The 19882-nt window shown below is 41.1% G+C and overlaps 1 protein-coding gene across 3 annotated transcripts in view; it reads left to right on the top strand.

Moving 5' to 3' along the window:
• Positions 1-19882, top strand: part of EPAS1 (endothelial PAS domain protein 1) — a 79595-nt gene that overhangs the window by 30719 nt on the left and 28994 nt on the right. For all 3 annotated transcript variants that reach the window (XM_074863548.1, XM_074863550.1, XM_074863549.1), the window contains one exon: positions 12293-12483. In XM_074863548.1, coding sequence (XP_074719649.1) covers positions 12293-12483 — 191 coding nt within the window. The remainder of the gene's footprint in view (positions 1-12292; positions 12484-19882) is intronic.

Here is a 19882-nt window from a genome sequence, read left to right as displayed (position 1 = left end):
TCTCTCTCTCTTTCTTCTCCTGAGAAAGCAGACATTTTAGGAACAGTTGTGCAGTTCAGTTGATTAAGTTATTTAATTTAGGAAAGGACAAGAAGAATAAAACTTGCATTTTTCAAGAATCTCTGTAAGGAGGCACAAAATATGTTTACAAAACAGTGTTGGTAGTTATTGCAACTCTTGGCTTCAAACGGATGAGAGCACCTTTGCCCCTGCCTTGGGAAGTACCATCTGTTTTGTGTAACTCTTGTGACACCTTATGCGTGTACTGATACAGCTGCATACATTGCAGGGTGCGTATCTTAGGCCTTCGTGTCAGAAATTTGGCTGCTATACAGTTAGAATCAAAATAGTGAAATATTGAGGTACCACACCCTGACAGATGCAAAGTTTTGATAGATGTCCAAGACCTGCCTTGTTGTAATGTGTTTCTTGTTAAATAAGCTGACAATTGTGAATTGTATCAAATGAAACAAAAAAGTCTAACTTCTATTCTGGAAGAACTGAGTTTTAGCTACCTACCTACCTTTGTCATAAACAGAATTTATTACAGACTCCTGCCTCTTGCCCTCTTGGGGACCATGATGGAGGTGAGAATCAGTCCCAATATATGCATATGTGCCTTCTTTGCTTAACTTTAAGGAGAGTAAAAGCTCCAACAGGAATAATGGCAAAATACTGATATGTTAATTCATAGTTCTGAAAGAAAAACCAGAAAATATGAAGAAATGTGGTCATGTGAATTTACTTTTGTATACACACTGAATGCTTCCTAGCATTGCTGCTTCCCATTTGTCATCATCTTTTATTTTTGTATAGAGTAACCATCCTTTGTTTGTAGATACATAGAAGTTTAAGGAATTAGTAGGTAGTAGTAGGAAAGGAAGTGATATAGCAAGAAACACCAAAAGAGAAAGACTGCATCCAGTTATTTACTTTGTATTACAACACAGACTGCCCTTATATCAGTTCCCTTTGAAAGTTTGTGTTTAGCAAGTAATTATTCAGGGCAATGCGTCAGAAGAGCTAGCGACCATTTCCCTGCAGAACCAAGCCTTAATTTTTAAAATACTTGAAATACTGCAGTTGAGTGTGGAGAGGCCACCACTGTTTCCTCCTTGAGTACTGGAGTTTCGATGTCCCTCTGGCTTCTGCCGCAGCAGTGGGTGCTGAGAGGCAGGTCAGCCATGAGAAGGCTCCTCAGAGTTTTGCCAGGAGCTGAAGGAGGCTTTGCCAGGAGCTGAAGGTGTGTGTTGGGGGGTTGACAGAGAAGGCACTGATTGCCCCTGAGTTACATCATTCCAGCCTCTGATTTTAGCTGTAATTTTAGAGGAGTTGCCTAACTTTGCTGAAGTGACTGCTGGTTTTCTGACCAGGCAGCTTAAGTTGCCTGACCCTTTGATTTTCCTTCATAGTAAGAGGAGAATACAATTTACCCCAGCTCAAGCTACTAATTTTCAATTTTTATCAACTTAAACTAGTGACAGACTTGAATACTAATGAGAGATCAATATCACAGCATGCAAAGTTATCACTATTACAGTGTACCTAACAACTTAATTAAGAGGAGAGGGACAATTAAAGAGCTTCTGTATAAAATAACAGCCCGCTGAAAAGAAAGCAGGAACTAAGAATGAGCTGTATCCCAGGATTTTTGTAGAAAAAACTCACACCCCGGAGAGCAAAAAACGTAGCCTGGCTCTCAGGTTCTGTACTTGATCGTTGTTGCAGGAAGTAGAGGAAACTGTGTTACATGGAATGATCAAAATTTAGACTGTCTGTATTGTTATTCTCAAGAATTATTATTCCCTGCTTGCCAAAGAAATGGCTGTTTAATCTGTTTTTGTGGACATCCATCTTCTTACTGTAAAGGCTACAAGTCACCAAGAGATAGAGAGGGAGAAACCATTAACTTCTATCATAACTGAGAGCACATTAAAATTATTAAGGTCCAAAAAGTAAAGAAGAGTTGGCATAATTTCATAAAGATTTTACTGCCAGAGCTTTTTTCTTAATTTTATTATTAGAAGATTTGACCCTTTGGAAGGACAAGTTACAGCTTATTAACAGGCAACGGCACAAAGTAATTTTAATGATCTTTTTGAGCCTTCTGTAAAGGAGATGAAAACATCTTCATTTCAAGCTGGGGTGTGCCACCACTGCAGTCTTTAGAGCATCCAACATGGAGACCCTGTGCTTGAAACAAATTTCCTTTGTAGGTGCTCTGCTGTCTTTATATACTGAACTTGGGAGTAACGGTGCTGTAGAGGGCATCATCACAGAGCAGCCCAAAGCCTTAGGAGAAGGAGGAGCTCTGTTTGTGTTCCCAAGGCTGAGGGGTTCACTTGCTCCATCTTTGCTCTGTTGGAAACTTTGCTGACTGCAATGGAGACAAGCCTGTGTGAGAGCACAGCCTCCATACCTTTAAAGACTGGCCTCTAGTCTTTGACTATATGCTGATTTCAGAGACCCATTTCATTATGGATTGGCTTTATTGCTTCTTTTCTGTCTTGCAGTTGCTTTATCTTAAATATTTTATTAGTTCTAGCTACTGTTTTAATTGACAGAATTAGCAAAAAAAAAAAAAGCAGCTGAAGTGCATTGTGAAAGGCTGTTCACTTACATAGCACCTTTTTAATTGTGGCAGTAGATTTACTTTATAATCTCTATAAATACTCACTATAATTTATTTACTAGTCAATACTGTTTTAAATTTTTGTTACTTTACTCTGGAAAAAAATGTCTAATTGAGTCAGCTTACCTAGAGAGCCTGGAGATGCATGAGAGAAGAAGGGTGATGGGGGAGGTTTAGGTGGATGCTTTCAGACCTCTTACATGGCTCCATTTGGTGAAGATTTCTAAATCTTTATGGCTTGCTGATCTCTTTTCAGGGGTTGGAGAACTATGACATATTGAAGGGTGGGCTGTTTATTTTTCATGTGTTGTTTTTATGTACTGAAATATTGTAGTGAAAATAGCTGGGTGGGGTGTAATGAATGTTTTCAAAGACCTTCCCTTGAAAGAGGCTTTTTTCCAGCCCTTGGTGGTCACCACCCATTTTCCTGTGCTGTGTGTGCCTCTCTCATTGTTCCTACCCACAAGGGCCCCTTGTGTGAACCTGTCAGCAAATGTGCCAGTGTGACGAGATAAAAATGTCATGGAATATTGGTCCGAGCCTGCCGAAGCACCAAGGTTTTCACCTGCAAGCATCGGTGGGTATTGCCCAAGGCGTAACACAGGGTTAGTCGTAAAACTTGGATTTGTCAACAGTGTTCGTCGTGAGTCTCTCAACTGTTTACAGTTGAGTGAGTTTGAGGCTGAAGCCTCACACAGTGAGGCTGTGAAGATACACATACCCCTGATAGTAAAGTCATATGATGCCATGTTTGTCCCTTAGGCTTGAAATAAAGCTTAATTGAAAAATTGTCCTCGTTTACCTGCAGTTGCACCATCTTGATAAATAATGCTGGTTGTGGTTTGGTATGGGCTGGGATGTGGTCAGTGCCCCATCTGAAAAATGAGACTGATTTTGAGTTTAAATTCTGCCCCTTCCCACCCCCCGCCGCAGCCTGCAAATTGCACTTTGTTCACCTTTAGCTTTAACCCACTGGTGAAGAGATAAAGCACATCCTTTGGTATGTGTTTTTTAGAGCAGGTAAATAGTTGAGTTATCTGAAAGCAGATCTTAGCAATACCTGTTGAGCTTCTGAGCAACAATGTCTATGGACGTCTAGATTAGCTGTCAAAATTGACTGATTACTACAAGTAATGCCACAAGATAAGGATCTGTAATCTCTCAAACACAAATCATTTATAGAGATCTCGGGTTGTGCATTGTCATAACCTTATTCCTGCTGCTGCAGTGCAATTCCAGCTCTAGCTGTGTTGCAGGGACTCGTGAACATGTAAGTGGAAACTAGGGAAAAGCAGAGTGGCACGTTTATCATCCCCCCAAAATTTGCTGATTTAAAAGCAAGTTCAGTTTTGGCCAAAGTTGAAACAGTCCTTTTTGTTGTATTGTTTAGTGGGTTTAGTGGCAAGCTTTTTTAGTCTGCAGGTTATCTCTGAAGCTTGCTGTATCTTGGCTGGTATCAAAGAGTTGATTGCAACAGGGAAGGAATCCATGATCCTGTATCTTGATGGAGCAGAGCAGAGCAAAAGCAGTCTGGGGAGGGAAGACTGAGTTTAGACGACTTTGTGCTCCACCATTCAAGATTTGACTGTATGCTGGGCTGCTTGTTCCTCTCCAAATTTCCTTATTATTTGAGAAGATGGAGGAGGTATTTCACTGATCTGTTTTAAGCATGGGCTGCAGCAGCTTTACAAGGGTGATCCAGAGCTGTCTTGACCCTTTCTGTGACCAGCACTGGGGCTTGCTGAGCACACAGTGACTTGGAACAGGCTGCTCTGCCTGAAAACTAAGTCACAAGAAAAATCTCTCTGCTATCTAGCCCTGATTCAGGGAATGGGTTGAAAAGGCAAAAAGGCAATGCCTCTGTCTGCTCTAACTGCTGATCAAACAGCAGCCTGGCATCTTCTCTGCACACTGTGGGGCTCGCATGCCTTGCCCCAGGAGCAACATGTTTGGCATGTCCTCTCCAAGGTACCAGGCTCGTGCTGGTGTGGCGACTGCAGGACGGGCTGCACTCACAGCATCGTAAAATAATCCAGGTCCAGATAAATGGCTGCTGAAATCCTAATAGTTATCTTTCTGGTTCAAGGTACTCATAAAACTAGAGAAAAAATAGTAGAACATAAATCCCATAGAAGTTGTTTTGCTTACTGTGATTAAATTTATCAGACTCTGGTGACATATTGTGAACCTAAATGCTTTAAAAAAAAATACAAGTGCTCCTATAGCTTCAGTAAGGTTTTCAACATTGCACTCCCAAAGTACCATTTAATTGCTGTGGCAACTTCAGTCAGTATTCACAATGATACTTTAAATTGCAGGTGCGAAGTGTTTTTCTTTCAGTAGCTGCATTAAATGCAGTTAGTGGTATAAAAAATATGCTAGTGCTATAAGCATTTTAAAACTGTATAGGTGTAATGCTTTTTTGTGTCAGCACCACCTTTTTTTCAGAAATGTTCATGAAAATAAATTTTGCCAGGAATGTTCATGAAAATAAATAAATAAAATACAAATCCACTTAATTATTAAGACTAAAGGTACCATCAGAGCTTCAGACTTGGAGAAGTTACAGTCTTACATGTGGTTTTAAAGTTCATATGGAATTTAACCTATCTAAAGAGCAGATGTGTTCCCCATTCAAGAAAATATATTCCTGGCTGTGTTACTCTCAGCTGTGGTGGTCCTAGGGTGACATGGACTTAGTGACTATCATAAATATGCTCAAATACACCAAAAATTTGGTATTCATTTAAGCCTCATCTCTTGATACTCTAGCTGTACCAGCCCAGTACCCTATCATTGTGCCAAGCATCCTTTGAAAAGGCCTAATGAGAATGGAAATTAGTTCCTTGCTCTTAACAGGAACTCTTCCCTCATCTGTCCCTGTGACACTCCTATTTTGGATTTTCCTGACTCTCATCTAGCCTTTAGTTTTAAACTTAAAGGAAAGAATTGCATCATGTATTGATACGGCAGTAGGTGCCAAGCTTTACTGAACTAGCAGTGATTTGTTATTTAGTGGGTATGTACAGAAACACAAGAAATCCCCCAATCAAATCAAGGACTCAGTGGTGAGTTACTGTAAGGCCAGCTTTAAAGGAAGGGTGGAAGGTATTTCATTTCCTTATTTTTGTAGTAGCCCTTTCTGCTAGTAGCTTTTCTTGTTACCTTCGAACTCTCATTTCCTCTATTAACAAATTCCCCATTTTTGCATTGTTTGTATTTGTTTTGTCTGTGTACTGGGTACCATATCCCAATGTGCAGCAGCACTGCTTCAGCAGTTCCCCATCATGAGCATGCTACATATTTTCAAGCCATTTTTTTTTTCTCTCTATCCAAGAATAATTCTGTGTCCTTCCCCTTCCTATTGCTCTTGGTAGTGTGCTGAACCTGGACACCTGGTGTCTTCTCAGACTTTAGAGATAATTATTTTAACTGGAAAGAGGTATAAGGAGAGTTCTGTATGGCACTGTGTACGGGTTTCATTCACAGCTGTCACAGTTTGGCCCGAGTTCCTGGTGAGTGAGTAAATTGCTGTTTGTAGCGCTTTTTATTTACTGATGTCATTTTTATTACTTTAATGGGGGGGGGCTTTCAAAAGCACAGCATGCCATCCAGAATAAACTGCTTGTCAGGTAGAATGGTTACAAATACTTTTCAAAGGAATTTTAAGGCTAAGTAAGCATGACTGCTGGCTGCTTGGTTGTCTGTGCAAGCACATCGCTGGGGCCGTCAAGTGGTGTGGTTCAGAGATAGCTATGGAGTGCCTCACAGTCAGCAAAACTCCTTTGTAGATATTATTCTGGTTCAAATCACCTAGGGATTTGCTGAGCAGAAGGTAAAGCAAAATATAAACATGCAGCAAAAAATGGATTTGCTAGTTTGAAATAAATCTTTGTTATTATCTAAGATAGTCCTGCCTGTTAAAATATTTTTATTGAGTTTTTACAGATTTGAATTGAAAAATCTTTTTTATAATAAGCATCTGATCTTTTTTCGTTTATCTGTACTGTAAAATATTTTCTTATCTTTGCATCCTTAGAATGTATTTTTGTTCTGCAAGTTAGCATTTGAAGCTTTAACTCTAAACCATTTGAAATGAGCATTTACTACAGAAGTTTCATGTGACAGCTTAATTAACTGCGGATTCTTGACCTTTAAAGTGCTGGAGCTAGAAACATTTAATAACCTGCCATTGGATATAAAGTAATATGCTTGTTGTTTTACTAGCTTGCATACATGGCAGTTTGAAGCAAAGTCCAAGGGTCACCAAAATCATGAAGTAAACTCAAGCGAGTCAATCTGAACAAAGCATTGTACGAATATGTCACGCAGTATGTATGTATGAGTGAAGGCTACCAGGTTTCATGTAAGGTATTTTTATGCAAGGTGAGGATTACAATTTCTCTACAAGCTTCTGTGATCTGGAGCCTACAAGGTGGGAGTGTAGTTCAGTGCAATTACTGTGCTGCCTAGTCTTAAACAAACAAGTGTGTGTGTGTGCACAACCAAAGTTTTGACCCACATGGACTTGTTGAGAGCAACAAACCCCTGAAGCAGAAGATTGGTACCTTTGCAAGTCTCTTCCGTCAGCTTAAAGGAGGCCACTGATGTCCTTGACAGAAGGGATCATTGCTGAAGCAGACCACCCAGCACCATCGTCAGCTGAGTGGGTACCACGGGCTTTGAGGAGGTAACTGCATGTGGGAAGGACCAGGGAGATGTATGGGTGGAGGTGGTGGGCACAGATCACTGGTGGAGATGAAGTACTGGTAGGATTGGGACTGCATAGAGCGAATACAGTCACAGTCAGTGGAAATGGGAGCAAAACCTCAGGTCAGTCCCTGTCTGATGAGCTGAGGAGGGTTGTGTGGGTGCCTAATCCTACTGCAGACCAGTGAGTGACACCGTACGCCTGTGCGTAAGCTCCCGTGTGGGGGGGTGGTCTGTTTGCCCCACTGTGTGTGTGGCTGATCCCCACTGTGTTTGGGTCGCAGGTACCTTCTGCGAGTGCTCAGGCAGGGCAGTGGCAGCAGAGCAGCCCTGGCCCAGGCTGGCTGCCCCAGCATTTCTCCTGGCTGCTGAAGTCTGGAGCCATCACAGCAGTGAGCACTGGGAAGACAATCCTGAAGCTGACACAATAGTTTTGCAAGGTTATTTAAGCCAGACCAGCTATGTGGGGTGTCAGGTTTTGCCAATAAGTTGCTGTGCCTGGAGTTTCCAGTCCTGCAGTGAGAGAGGCTTCAGAAAGCCAGATTATGATCTTCACCCCGGGCATGCAAGACCTTGATCTGCAGGCATTCCCGCCAATTTCGGTGAAGATATGTTGCAAGGGGCTGTCAGAGATGAACAAGGGGATAGGAATCTGGCTCCCGGGATCTGTGCAGGGCATTCCTACACCCCTTTGGATGCTTCCGGCAAGTGGGATTATCTGCTTTGTTCCCCTGCATGGGGGTCCCCTTGGGACTGGTTTGTTATTTGGGTTATGGAGAGAAGCACGGAGAGCTTTTGCTCCTGAAAATTCAGAAGCTTCACCTGAGTGGGCAAATACTTGCTAGTTGCTTGTCATCTTTGCTCACATGCGTCGGCCTGTAAATTCTATTTTCAGAGCACAAACTAAACATGCCGGGAGGGAGTGGGAAATCATGTAAACAGCCATCCTGGGGGTACAGTGCCATACTTGTGTTCTGTGGTGGGGAACTGCCTGCACCACCTTAACTATTCCATTCACTGTGGCCCTGGAACATCATCCAGCAGCCCTGAGAGAGTCCTTGCTGGGAAGCGGCGCCTTCCTTTTCCTTCTCCTTGAGCCTCCCAGCCACCCTCTGGGTAGCCAAGTCCTGAATGGAGTCCCCAGGCCTGTTCCTCAGCTTGGTCTCCCCGTTTCCAATGGAGAGTTGAGCTTTTCCCTTCCTTTCTTGTAGTTTTATTGAGAATGGTCATGCTGCGATGACAACGTGAGGGTGCTTGTGTGGCTGAGTGGGGTTTTATCCCACTGGATCCTGGGAGTCCTGAAGGAACATGTGTCAGGGAGCTCCCAGGAGGCTTCTCCTGCAGTACCTCCAGGCCTTGCACCAGCGTACGGGGGGGTGGCTTGATTTGGGGTGGCTTTCTCCTCTCTCTCCCCTCTACATTTTTAAAAATCTGACACAGGTTTGTGCGAGTGAGGTTTCTGCTTATGCTTGCGTCACTTTCTCCAAGCAGTGACGCACACATGTGCTCTTTTTTTGCCACATAAGTGGGTGGTTTATGTGCTGGGAGGGAATGATTCATAAATTAGCTAGAGCCTGGGCCTTTTCTCTATTGCCCTAATGATGTGTGAAGAGTATTTGTGTCAGCCTTTCTTCCTGGCCTTCAAACAGGCAGGTTGTGGAGCGGTTACATTTTCACCTTCTAGCTGTGGGTAGTCCAGCCTCGCCATGGGCAAAATAATAATCCTGGGCATAAAATGGGGGTAACTGCAGAGAGACTTAATGGCCTGCCATCTGCAAACAAAAACTGTGAAAATATTGCTTTTTGCAGAATTCTGTCACTCGATGCTTTTGCAACCAGGCCAAGTAAGCACAGAATGACTGTGGATGTCCCTGGGAGGGACGGCAAGCAAGCGTACATGTCTCTCTGCAAGGAGGGGGGAAGCTGCATGGGACAAGTGGCACAGGGATGTTCTGGGCCTGGGTGTGCTTCTGCTGGGCTGGCTACAATAACAACACAATGTGAGGCTGTGCTGAGTGAGGCAAGAAGGGGAGGAAAATTGAGGTGCAGGAAGCTACAGGGGGAAATGCTTAACAAGCAAAATGTTTGTTTATTTAAAATGATAATGGGTGAGCAAGAAAGTCTTTTGAAAGCAACAAGACAGGCTGATTCCTCCCCTTGTTTTCTGATGTGAGCAGTGTGTGATGATGTTTCTCTGCAGAGAAACCAAGAATGACAGTCAGAAGCAGTGTCGAGGGAAAGCATCTGCAGCACAGTGGAAAAAAAATCATTCTCTGCTCATAGCATTAGTTATTAGAAACCTTGAGCAACTCATGGTTAATGAAACCAGCTTGTTTCATTAGCCACACTTCAAAATTGTATTTACAGAGGTTAACAAAACTAAATATTTTTCTTTGTGGCTGGAGTGGCGTCATGAGAGACCCTGTCTTATACAACCCGTTTTTACTGCACGAATTGCAACATGGCTTTGGCCTTAGTTCCCAAAGTTTCGTGTTTAAATGAGGGGTTGGTTTTGCCCAAGTTGGTTCTAACGTGAAAACTGTGAGTGTGTTTATGGTTCAAGTTAATTTTTCCAAGCTGCAGTTGGACGTTCTCGCAAATATTGTCACATAGTTTTTGTTCTGTTTGGTTTTGTTTTATTTCTACTCTGTCATTTTGTTGGTAGAATTAAAAATTGAGAAGATTTGTTCCCAGTCTGGCATCTTTATAGGCACAGTGTAGACACATTTTTCTTTAGAGAGCAAGAATTACCTCTGAAAGGAGCATGGGTGTAAGCAGTTCACGTGGCTTTCCCATTCCCAGCACCTGCCCTGGGAGGACACAGGACATTTTGTTGTACCTTTTTTGGACAGCTGTGCAAAGGGACTTCTTTTTATATGGGTAGTATGACTTACTTGGCAAGGATAGAAGTAAGGAGTTAGTGTCACCTTTTGAATATCTGATCCTTTAGATTCAAACTTGGATAGGTTGGTGTTTGCTCCAGTGATGTCCCTAAAGTCATTATCAAAGTTGTATCCTATCGTTATGTACTGAAACATGTGTAGGTCTCATCCCGTGCATACCTCCTGTAACAGACGCCATGTTAGAAAATATTTGCCTCAGGCAAAATAATTGTGAAAGAGGTTTGCTGAGAGCTGATGGTGGATCTTGAGAAGATACTGTAAGCATTTATGAGGCCCCTTGCCCTGTTAGCACACCCACTGGTGAGCACCTATCTGATCCCTCAGCATATGCCCAGCTTCACGTGTTTTGCAGCATGAGGGCCCTACTGATGAGTGGTGAGCACTTGTCTGCTTCGGATGATGTTGAATGCCAGCCTTGCCTGGGCCCAAGCAAACACCTTACTGTAACTTTACTCAGCGTTTAACATGCACCCTGGCTATTTTTTCTTCTTTCTAATTTACAAAGCAGTTTCCATGCTAGAAGCTTTTGCAGGCAGTCTAGGTCTTCTAGAATTGGTCATCTTTGGAATACATTACAATCTATTAATAGTCTTTTCTATTTTATGCAGTTTTCATGAGACCAGCTATGATTGGAACAGTTTCTAGGATTAAGTGATGCAATTAATATTTGTTTTCATCATCATTTTCATACAAGAGGATATATTTATTGAAATACCCTGTTTTGATAGTTTGTTGGGTTTTGGTTGATCCATTTTTAGTATGTTGGCTCATTATTTTATACTGACATTGGAAAAAGCAGGTTATAGGATGCTTCATTTTTAGGCAGGCCTTGCAAATGGAGAGCTGCCACTGGTGATTCTAGAAATGAGTATGTAGCCACAACAGCAAAAAAGGCTGATCTTCTCCACACCCTGTTCTGTGCTCATCCAAGCTGTGTTGTTTGCACTGGTACAGTATTACAGGCGTCTGCCTGAAAAGGAATATATTCTGTGTGATGTGACTAAGGTGCAACCTCAACTCATGCAAGTGAAGGAAACTTGTAGTATCAGCAGACTTACATGGGGTTGAAATAGCTGATGGCTTTGAATGGATTCAGGTTCTTCATGTTCTGAAATAAGAATTGTACTTTACAAAAGAACCTTGGAGTCAGTGAAGTTCCCTCTTAAAATGTTCTATTCCAGATCCATTATACATATAGCCTGTGTGTTTCTTGCATGTTAAATTTAGCTTTATGTACCTCGTTGGCTTAATTTTGCATACTTGTTTCATAAAATGCCTTTCCCTTCATTATTTCCTGCTCTTCTGTTCTCTGCAGAGTTTCAAGGAGGCTGGCTCTATTGGTCATGTTATTTTACTCAAGAAGGAATCTATTTTCATAGACAATGGAGAGATGGTGATTTGATTAGAATAGCTTCTACAAAGGAAGGGTTTCTTGCAAGCAACAGCATTTTCTTTCCCATTTTGTGTCCTTCATGGTCAAGGAAAGGTGGTTTTACAGAGTAGTGTTGGACTAAGAGCTGAGACAGGTGTATATACAAGCACAGTTTGATACCCTATTATCACTTTTATTTTAATGTGGGGTACAGCCATTGAAACTCCATGACACAGCCACATGCACTGTAATTGCTCCAGCTTTAAAATGGATTGTCACCTTATTCCAGAGTATTTTTTGAGTAAATTAATTTAGATTGAACAAACAAAATGTTTATTTTTAACACTTACTGAATTCCAGGAATAATAGTTCCCTATTTCGCTATTTCATTTCAAATCTCTTGCCTAAGGCAGATCTTGATCCTGTTGCACTCAACGGGGACTCAGGGTGTCCAAAGGCTGACTTGCGTAGGATCAGAGCCCTTTCCAGATGTGGCAGTCCTCTCCTAAATCCCATTTTAAAAGAAACAAATAGATATTAAAGTCTGGTCAGTTGCTTTAAACCAGTTGACAGAATGGATTCACTACTGAGAATATTTACTCCTGTAAGTGCCTCTCTCAGGTCATGAATTGCATATGAAGAAATGCTTTTTCCTTTTTCTCCTTTACCTACCAGGAGCAGTTCTGAACGGAGGAAGGAAAAATCAAGAGATGCAGCAAGGTGCAGAAGAAGCAAAGAGACTGAAGTTTTCTATGAACTGGCACATGAGCTACCCCTGCCCCACAACATCAGTTCCCACCTGGACAAGGCATCCATAATGCGCCTGGCAATCAGTTTCCTACGCACTCACAAGCTTCTCTCTTCAGGTAAGATCTGGCTGAAAGAAGTTGTCAATGCTAGTTGATGGCAGCTTGGTAAGATTGTGCCTATTATTCTCTGAGTGCGTCCTTATGTGAGAACAGGACACACAACTGCTTGTGTTGTGAGAATACAACTAGATTTAAAGATATGTTGGTAGGCTTTTTTCATCAGAATTATGTATATTTTAAGTGGGATAGGAAAATCTGAGTGATGTTAGTCATATAGTATCTTCATTACCAAAATAACTGATCCAGTTTTGCTTCTCTAAAAAAAACCTCTCAAAATTATTGAATGTGGTTTATTAAGCTCATTTTAAACTTTTAAGAATTTAATCAGAATTCAAACATACATCTCAAGCTTCCATGCTGAAACAAGAAAATTTTGATTTGGTGTGGCCAGCATGTTTGTGCCAGTGCATTCAAAAGGCAGCTGGGAAGTTCTGAAGGTCCAGTACTTCGTTTGAAAGGACTAACAGTGCTATATGCTGGTAATGAGTAGTAGGTAGATCATTTATGACAAGGTAGACTAAGATAGCTAAAGCAAACAACTTTTGAATACTCAACATGAATGGATTCTGTGTAATCAGAATCTTGCTCATGTTGGACTAGTAGGAAATGTGAACCAGCATCATTTTCATAGCCTGTGAAAACTGACAAAATTAATAATATGCTTATTTTGCACCTATACTTGAATAATCACTTCATTGAAAATCTGTGGTTTGAGTAGCCTGTGAGATCAGTGAAAACAACTGATGTTTCTGGGGGAACATTCACATGGTGACCTATAAGTGTCAAGAATACGTTAACAAAACAATGCCTGCATTGTTTGTGAAAGGTAAACCCAAAATTTCATCTTTTCGTTAATGGCAAAACCCCCCAAAAGGTCACGATTGCACTTCCTTTCTTTAGAAAAGTTGAGTCATACCATAACAATTACTTTAATAAATGTTATTAGGAAGTATCTCATTTTGTGGAAGAGTATGCTGTTGATTTGTTGTTCGTTAGTCTGAAAGATATGAGAAATTCAATTTTGTTTCTGGATGCTCTGTAATTTTTGTAGCTTTTCTCCTTCTGCTAAGACTATTCTATAAAATGTGGGTATTTTCATCTTATTTTACAGAATCTGATTTTAACATTTACTTCTGTGGAAAAAAAAAAGTTTATTTGGTGAACATTGTTTGGAAATCATCTCTGATTTTGTCCTGTAATTAATACTCGAAGAAGTTGTATAAATAGGTGAATGTTCTTAAACATGCCATACACCAAGCCAATTTGTTAATAACTTTCTCATAAAATCTCAGCTTCAGCTTTTCAAATATTTATATGGCATGAACTAGAGACTGTCACAGTGTAGGAGAAGCAAACTTCTGAAGGGCTGTAACAGGTGATATAAATAATAGTGTGTCTGTGAAACTTGACATGAAATAGTGTGATGTTGTCATCATAAGAAAAGCCATTTGCTCACCTGAAAGCTGCTAAATTTAAAGTGAACTTTCTCAAATGATTTCTTGGTGAGGGAAAAATCTACAGATAAAACGTTTGTTTTAGTGGTTCTGTAGTGTTTAAGGCTTAGGCTCATATCATTTGATAGTGATGACAACTCAATATATGCATATAATATTCATACATATCCATCCATATATGATTTTTCTGTGACAGTGTTTGAAAAACAATATGATTCATGTATCTGATTTACATTCTCTTGAAGTACAACCAGGACCCAGCAGCTAGAAAGGAATCTGGAAATGAAATGTTACAGTAGCAACAAGTTGTGATTTAATATTCCAGTCTTTCTCTGTGTTAGTTATTTGTTTAACCTTAAATCTGATGCACCTCCCCGGTCTAAATATTGACTTGGAGTAAGCCCTCTCATTAAAATTTGTGTGTTTAGTCAAATGCAGATTTGTCCATCGCTGCATCTTTAGATGCTGAAAATGTAGATAGGGGTTTTAGAATCTTTAGTGCTTCTATTCTGAGGAATTGAATTTAAGGTACTTTAAAGGGACTGATTTTCTGGAAGAGCTGGGTATTATTTTCTGACGATGAGAATACACTGAAATGAAAGAACGCAAGCCAGGAAGCCAGTTTGCTTGCAAAGGCCTCATCTGCTACTTATATTCTTCTGAGTATAGCTAACATTTAAATTAGCCAAGCTAAACAACAAGGCTGAAAATTTAAGCCCTGAATATTTGAAAGATAAAATTTATCAGACACTGGAATAAAGTGGCATCAGAGAGAGAACTTTCATTATCATTAGCAGGATAATGACTTCAGAGTACTATTTCTTCCTTATGCAACTGCCCAATAGTTTACTCTTGCTGAGACTCCTGAGATTCACATGAAGAGGACTGCTCTGGCCAAAGTAAATCTCTATCAGTTTGAGAACTGTTTCTTGCTCTCAGGAGACAACGCTGTAAAATTGAATATAGGTGTTTCTGGAAGGTGAGCTTTCTTGATAAAATACTGCCTTTCAGGACTGATTAACACCATTGCTGTACAATAGCTGCTTAATATAGGTAATGTTTGATGGGTGCTGTTTTTCTCATCTGTTCCTTTGAACGCAGAATTTAAGTCTTTGATGGTAGGCCTCTGAATAATGTCAGTCTTTATAAGGATAGTGTCTTTCACTGGAAGGCTGTCTGCTGTCTGATTTAATTCAAAGCAATAGGCTTTCGATACAGCTTTTGGCTCACAGATGAAGAGGTTTGCTGTTCCCCATGTTTTGACGAGAGTGTGGAGCATAATCGACACAGGGCTTGGGTGATGCCTGTCCACGCCCTGTTCTCACTTGTGCTCTAGACCCTTTCTGAGCCCCAAGCAAAGCTGCCTCCGTTTCACATGCATGTTTAGCAGACCGGAATTTGGCCATTGATTCCGCATTGTATTTGAGGAGCCTGATTTGACTGACAGGGAGCATGGGTGTTATGGTGTGGTCTCTCACGGGTGAACCGGGAAATGGGGAGGTGGAGAACTGCAGCAAACTGAAGTAAACGCCTGCCCCAGTCTGCAGACCCCCTCTTTGCTTTATGTTATCTTCAAGGAAATGGTTTTGATTATTTGGGCTAGACACTTAGTGTAAACTGGAGTTAAGTGGGAGTATTTGTTCTGTCATTAATTAGGACATTAAAATAACATTTACTGCATTTATATATATACAATGTCACTAAAATAAGCTTGCAGTGCAGCTTGAAAAATGCTTCAAAAGGTAGTAAAGAAAAAATACTGCTTGATTAGCATTTTTGTTATTTATTATTTATTCTATCGAAAACTACTGGTACCCCAGATTTTATTTTACACTACTGCTTGTGGGCATGATTCTCAAAGGCAAACGCACCTCTTCATTTCATGGCAGTTTTGCTGGGAGCAGAGAGAGCAAGGCCCTTCCCAGGACTGCATCATCTGCTTTGTGCAAGATGATGCTCCAGATGGGATTTCAGAGATGGCTGTAGGCAACTTGCCAGCCTCAGTCCACTGGCATTGAGCGTCTCATGCCCCTTCCTATTATTCCATGACTTGGAATAGGCCTTTTCACTTGTGTAACTTGGGCTGTTTTACTAGCTGTGTCTGCATAATGATTTTTATCTGTCAGGAAGCCAAGACCTAGGGAAGTCTATGCCCACATTCTTCCAGCAGGTGAATGGCAGAGCCCACGAATCTGACCCCTCATTGAGAGCTCTTCTACTATGTGCCTCCGAAAAATCCCGGCTTCTGGATTGCAGGGTGCACGTCTCCTGCAGGCGCTGCAGGGCCCGAGCTTGGCCCTTGTATCCTATCATAATAGGAAATAGCTGGTTGTATATCTCAGAGTTCAAAAGGGTAAAAAATACCAGGTTTTGCTTTATAAAAGTTGCTGCTTTACTTAGTAACACATTTCCCTTTGATTTTCACAGTAGGCAATTCTGTGTGGGAATGTTGGAGAGGAAGCCTTTAACATTTAGAAATGCAGGCTGTTCGTCTGACGGCCTGATTGAGATTAGTATCACAGGAAGCAAACTGAAACAATAGCTTTATAATACTGTTTCCATGTTGTGCACAGAACAGTACATGGTATAATTGGAATGCTAAGTAGAAATATCATTTGAATATGATCATCTTAAATATTTTTCAAGATGTCCTAATTCTGTTGGCATAAGACATTTTTGCCATCATCACATTCAAATGTTTGGGATAAATTTAGAACTGATCTTTGTTCATTTCAAGTCAAGGTTTTGCTCCCATAAAGTTGCTGCAGAAAATAGACAGTTCGATGCTTAGCGGTAGTGGAGCTTTCAGATTTGGGATCTTATGTCCTTTAGTATAGTCAGAAATATTGATAGCAGTATTTGTCCCCTATTATTCTCTAGTATAGCTAGTAAATTAGCCTAATACTTTCTGGGGGGTTAATAGATGACAAAAGAGAAATAACTGTCTTTTGCTAAAGAATGGCTGTCTTGATTAACAGCTGACATCATGAGAGTTGCTAAGGCTGCCTCAGTCTCTTTTTGTCTGAATATGAGGAAGAGAATCCACTTTAGGAAGCCTGTATAGGCATTAGCATGAGGTGCCAATAATTTTAAGTGTTTATTTGGACCACTCTGGTGCTAAAGGCATTACATGAACCAGAACTCCTTGGTACCAGTGAGTTTCTGTGTGCCAGGACTACAGACTTCTTAGTCAGGCTAATCAGGCAAACAGAATTTTATTAGCTTTCTTTAATCCTGTCCCAATTGTGTGGTCACCCGGGTGTCTTTTCTGTGTAGAGATCCAGCAAAGGAAACTGGATGGGAGTTGCTCCTGTGCAGGCAGACAGAAGCAGAAATGGGGAGGGGACAGGGAAGCAGACGGGAAGTTGTTTGGGAGAAGGGAGGCCACAAGGAAGCCAGTGTGAAGTTGTTTCAAGGGAGGGAGACAACAGAACCGGAAAGCCAGCAGGGAGCAGAAGGGAAAAAATAGCTTTTCTCCAGGCTTTTAAGGGAGAGGACAAACCGTAGGGACAAGTGATGTGGGCATTGTTTTTGAATGTCTGGACAAGCTGCATCTAATCTCAGACCATTGTGGCATAAAACAGTGCTTTAAAAATAGCATGTCTACTTGTTTGCTTTTATTAAATTGGAAAAATAGTTTTGTGCCAACCATGCTGCTAGGAATGAGAGTGGAGCTGGGTGCTGAGTGCTTCAGCTGCTTGAAGTGATATCCCTTTTCTGGAAGGTCCCACAGGGCTTGGGAAGCCTGGTCTGATGGGGTGCTGTGTCCTGCTGTTCAAGACCAATGGCTGCAGGACTCAAAGCAGCTTCTTAGGAGCAGCACCTGAATGATTTGCCTAGATACAAACTCTGCAATCAAAACAGCACTAACATAAGTGTTTTCTTTATCAAAGTTGCTTGTGCGCTTGAAGAGCCCTTCCTGCAGCTTGAAGTTTAAGAGTAGCTTTTTCTTGATGTATCTAAATTGAAAGCTTTTATTGAACACACTGAAAATATCCCCTTGAACAGGATGTACTGCCCTGTCAAGACAGAAAAAAAGAAAAAGAAAAAAAATCAGTTGCTTTCCTTTAATGCAAAACAAGAAACCAGGAAGAGACAAGTCTGTCTCAGAGCTGCGCTCTCTGATGCAGGATGGAGCTGCTGTTAGATCTTTCCTAACTTTTGCCTACTAGCATCAGGCAGTTTTTACAACCCTCCTCTGGAGTGGCAGCTATAGCGTGGTATCTGTTATACACAATAACCAAGCAACTTTCTGGTACTTGCAGGATCCAAGATGAGAGACAAAGTCATGAAAATTCTGTGGAGGTGATGGTGTGACCTCCAGTAGAAATCCTTTTTATCACTCTCTACCTCTGAACTGACCAAAAAGGTCCCTTTGAGTCAGATCAAAGGTGTTGAGAGGAGTATAGGCTGTTTACTAGGAGGTTGTTTATACCTGAGCAGTTATTTCTTGTAAGAGCCTGATTTTTGAGCCTTCAGACTCGTTCCAAGAGGTTGGACTGAAGGAAATGAGCAAGCATCTACGGAAAAAGTGTTCTTAAACTTGGGAACAGTGCACATCCTGACAGTGGGAATTAATCAAAGCTTGTTTACAAGAGCTATTTTTAGCATAAAAGGTTATCATAAACACTGCATAAGCATTTGCCATTACAGTTCAAAGTTTCTTGTTGATGAATAAATTCTACTTTGGTGGTTAGAAAATTTTTCAAAATAGAACTGATTAAAAAATACTTATCAAAATTTAATACAGACTGAGACATGGACTGAAAAATACTGTATCAAAATTTGATGCAGACTTAAGAAATACTGACTTGGGGCAATATGAACAGCAGATGACCCATCAGACTGGGACATGGGACACAGTTGCTCTGTTCCTGGTTCTGCTGTAGCTATGACAGTTGCCCCAGGGAGGCCACTGCACTTCTCTGAGGCTCTCTGACATGTTTCAACATCTCACCTAGACAGGGATTCTCCCTCCTTTATAGGCTTCCCAGTGCTACGTGAGCACCATCTTGGCCAGGATCCATAAATGTAACTATGATATGAACAATAATATTACAGCACTTCATTCTACTGAATGTACTATTAATTTATAGTTAAACTGGCATATTTGCAGTCCAGTCTCCCTACTGTACTGTCATGGTGCCTGAAGTGAGATACTGCCATTAGTAGAGGGGCGATGGAAAAGTTATAGGAAAAAACCCAAGAAACACATCCTTATTTCAAAATTTAGTTAGCAGCTATTTTGAAAAGCAATGCTAGCAACCCCTAAAAATCAGGGTAAACTAAGTCCACGGTTACCTTTCTTTAAGAACTGGAAAATTCTGACAAGTCTACATGGGGTGCTGCTACCTGGGTAAAGTAACCTCAGATCTACCAGAAACCAAAGGCTGAAGTTCTGCCCCCACCTCCTCATGCTAACCTCTCACTTCCATTTGGTCCCAGCTTTCTCAAATGTTTTCCATTTGAAGCTGAATTTTCTTATGCTAATGCTCCAGTCCAGCCCTGAGGTACATTAATGAAGAAAATTTAAAGCAAAGTGAAAGAGAATAGGGATTTCTGGGAGCAGCTTGCAGCATCCCTGTCTTTATTTGTTTTTCTTCTGCAAAATAGATTCTTTCTAAAGCAAACTGGGTTTTTTGCTAGCTGGCAATAACTTCAGTCTCCTAATGTGTGTATATCCTCTGTGTATTAGTAGCTAGTGATTTTCACAGGAGAAAGCAAACAAGCTATAATGCTGTGACTGCAACCATATGAGGGACTGTTATTTATTATTAATATTGCCATCATTGTACTAAGTTACCTGATACAGGGCATACTAGGGCCGCCACAGTGATGCCCAGCATATTTCTTTGCTGCGGAGTAAGGATCTTCAGGGAGCTAATATACTTCAGGGTTTTAGCACAGATGACACCTCCCGGGACTCTTGTGTGTTTGCTACC

The sequence above is a fragment of the Strix uralensis genome, chromosome 3, assembly GCF_047716275.1.
Source record: "Strix uralensis isolate ZFMK-TIS-50842 chromosome 3, bStrUra1, whole genome shotgun sequence".
Lineage (NCBI taxonomy): Eukaryota > Metazoa > Chordata > Aves > Strigiformes > Strigidae > Strix > Strix uralensis.
This window is presented reverse-complemented; position numbering and strand designations above follow the sequence as displayed.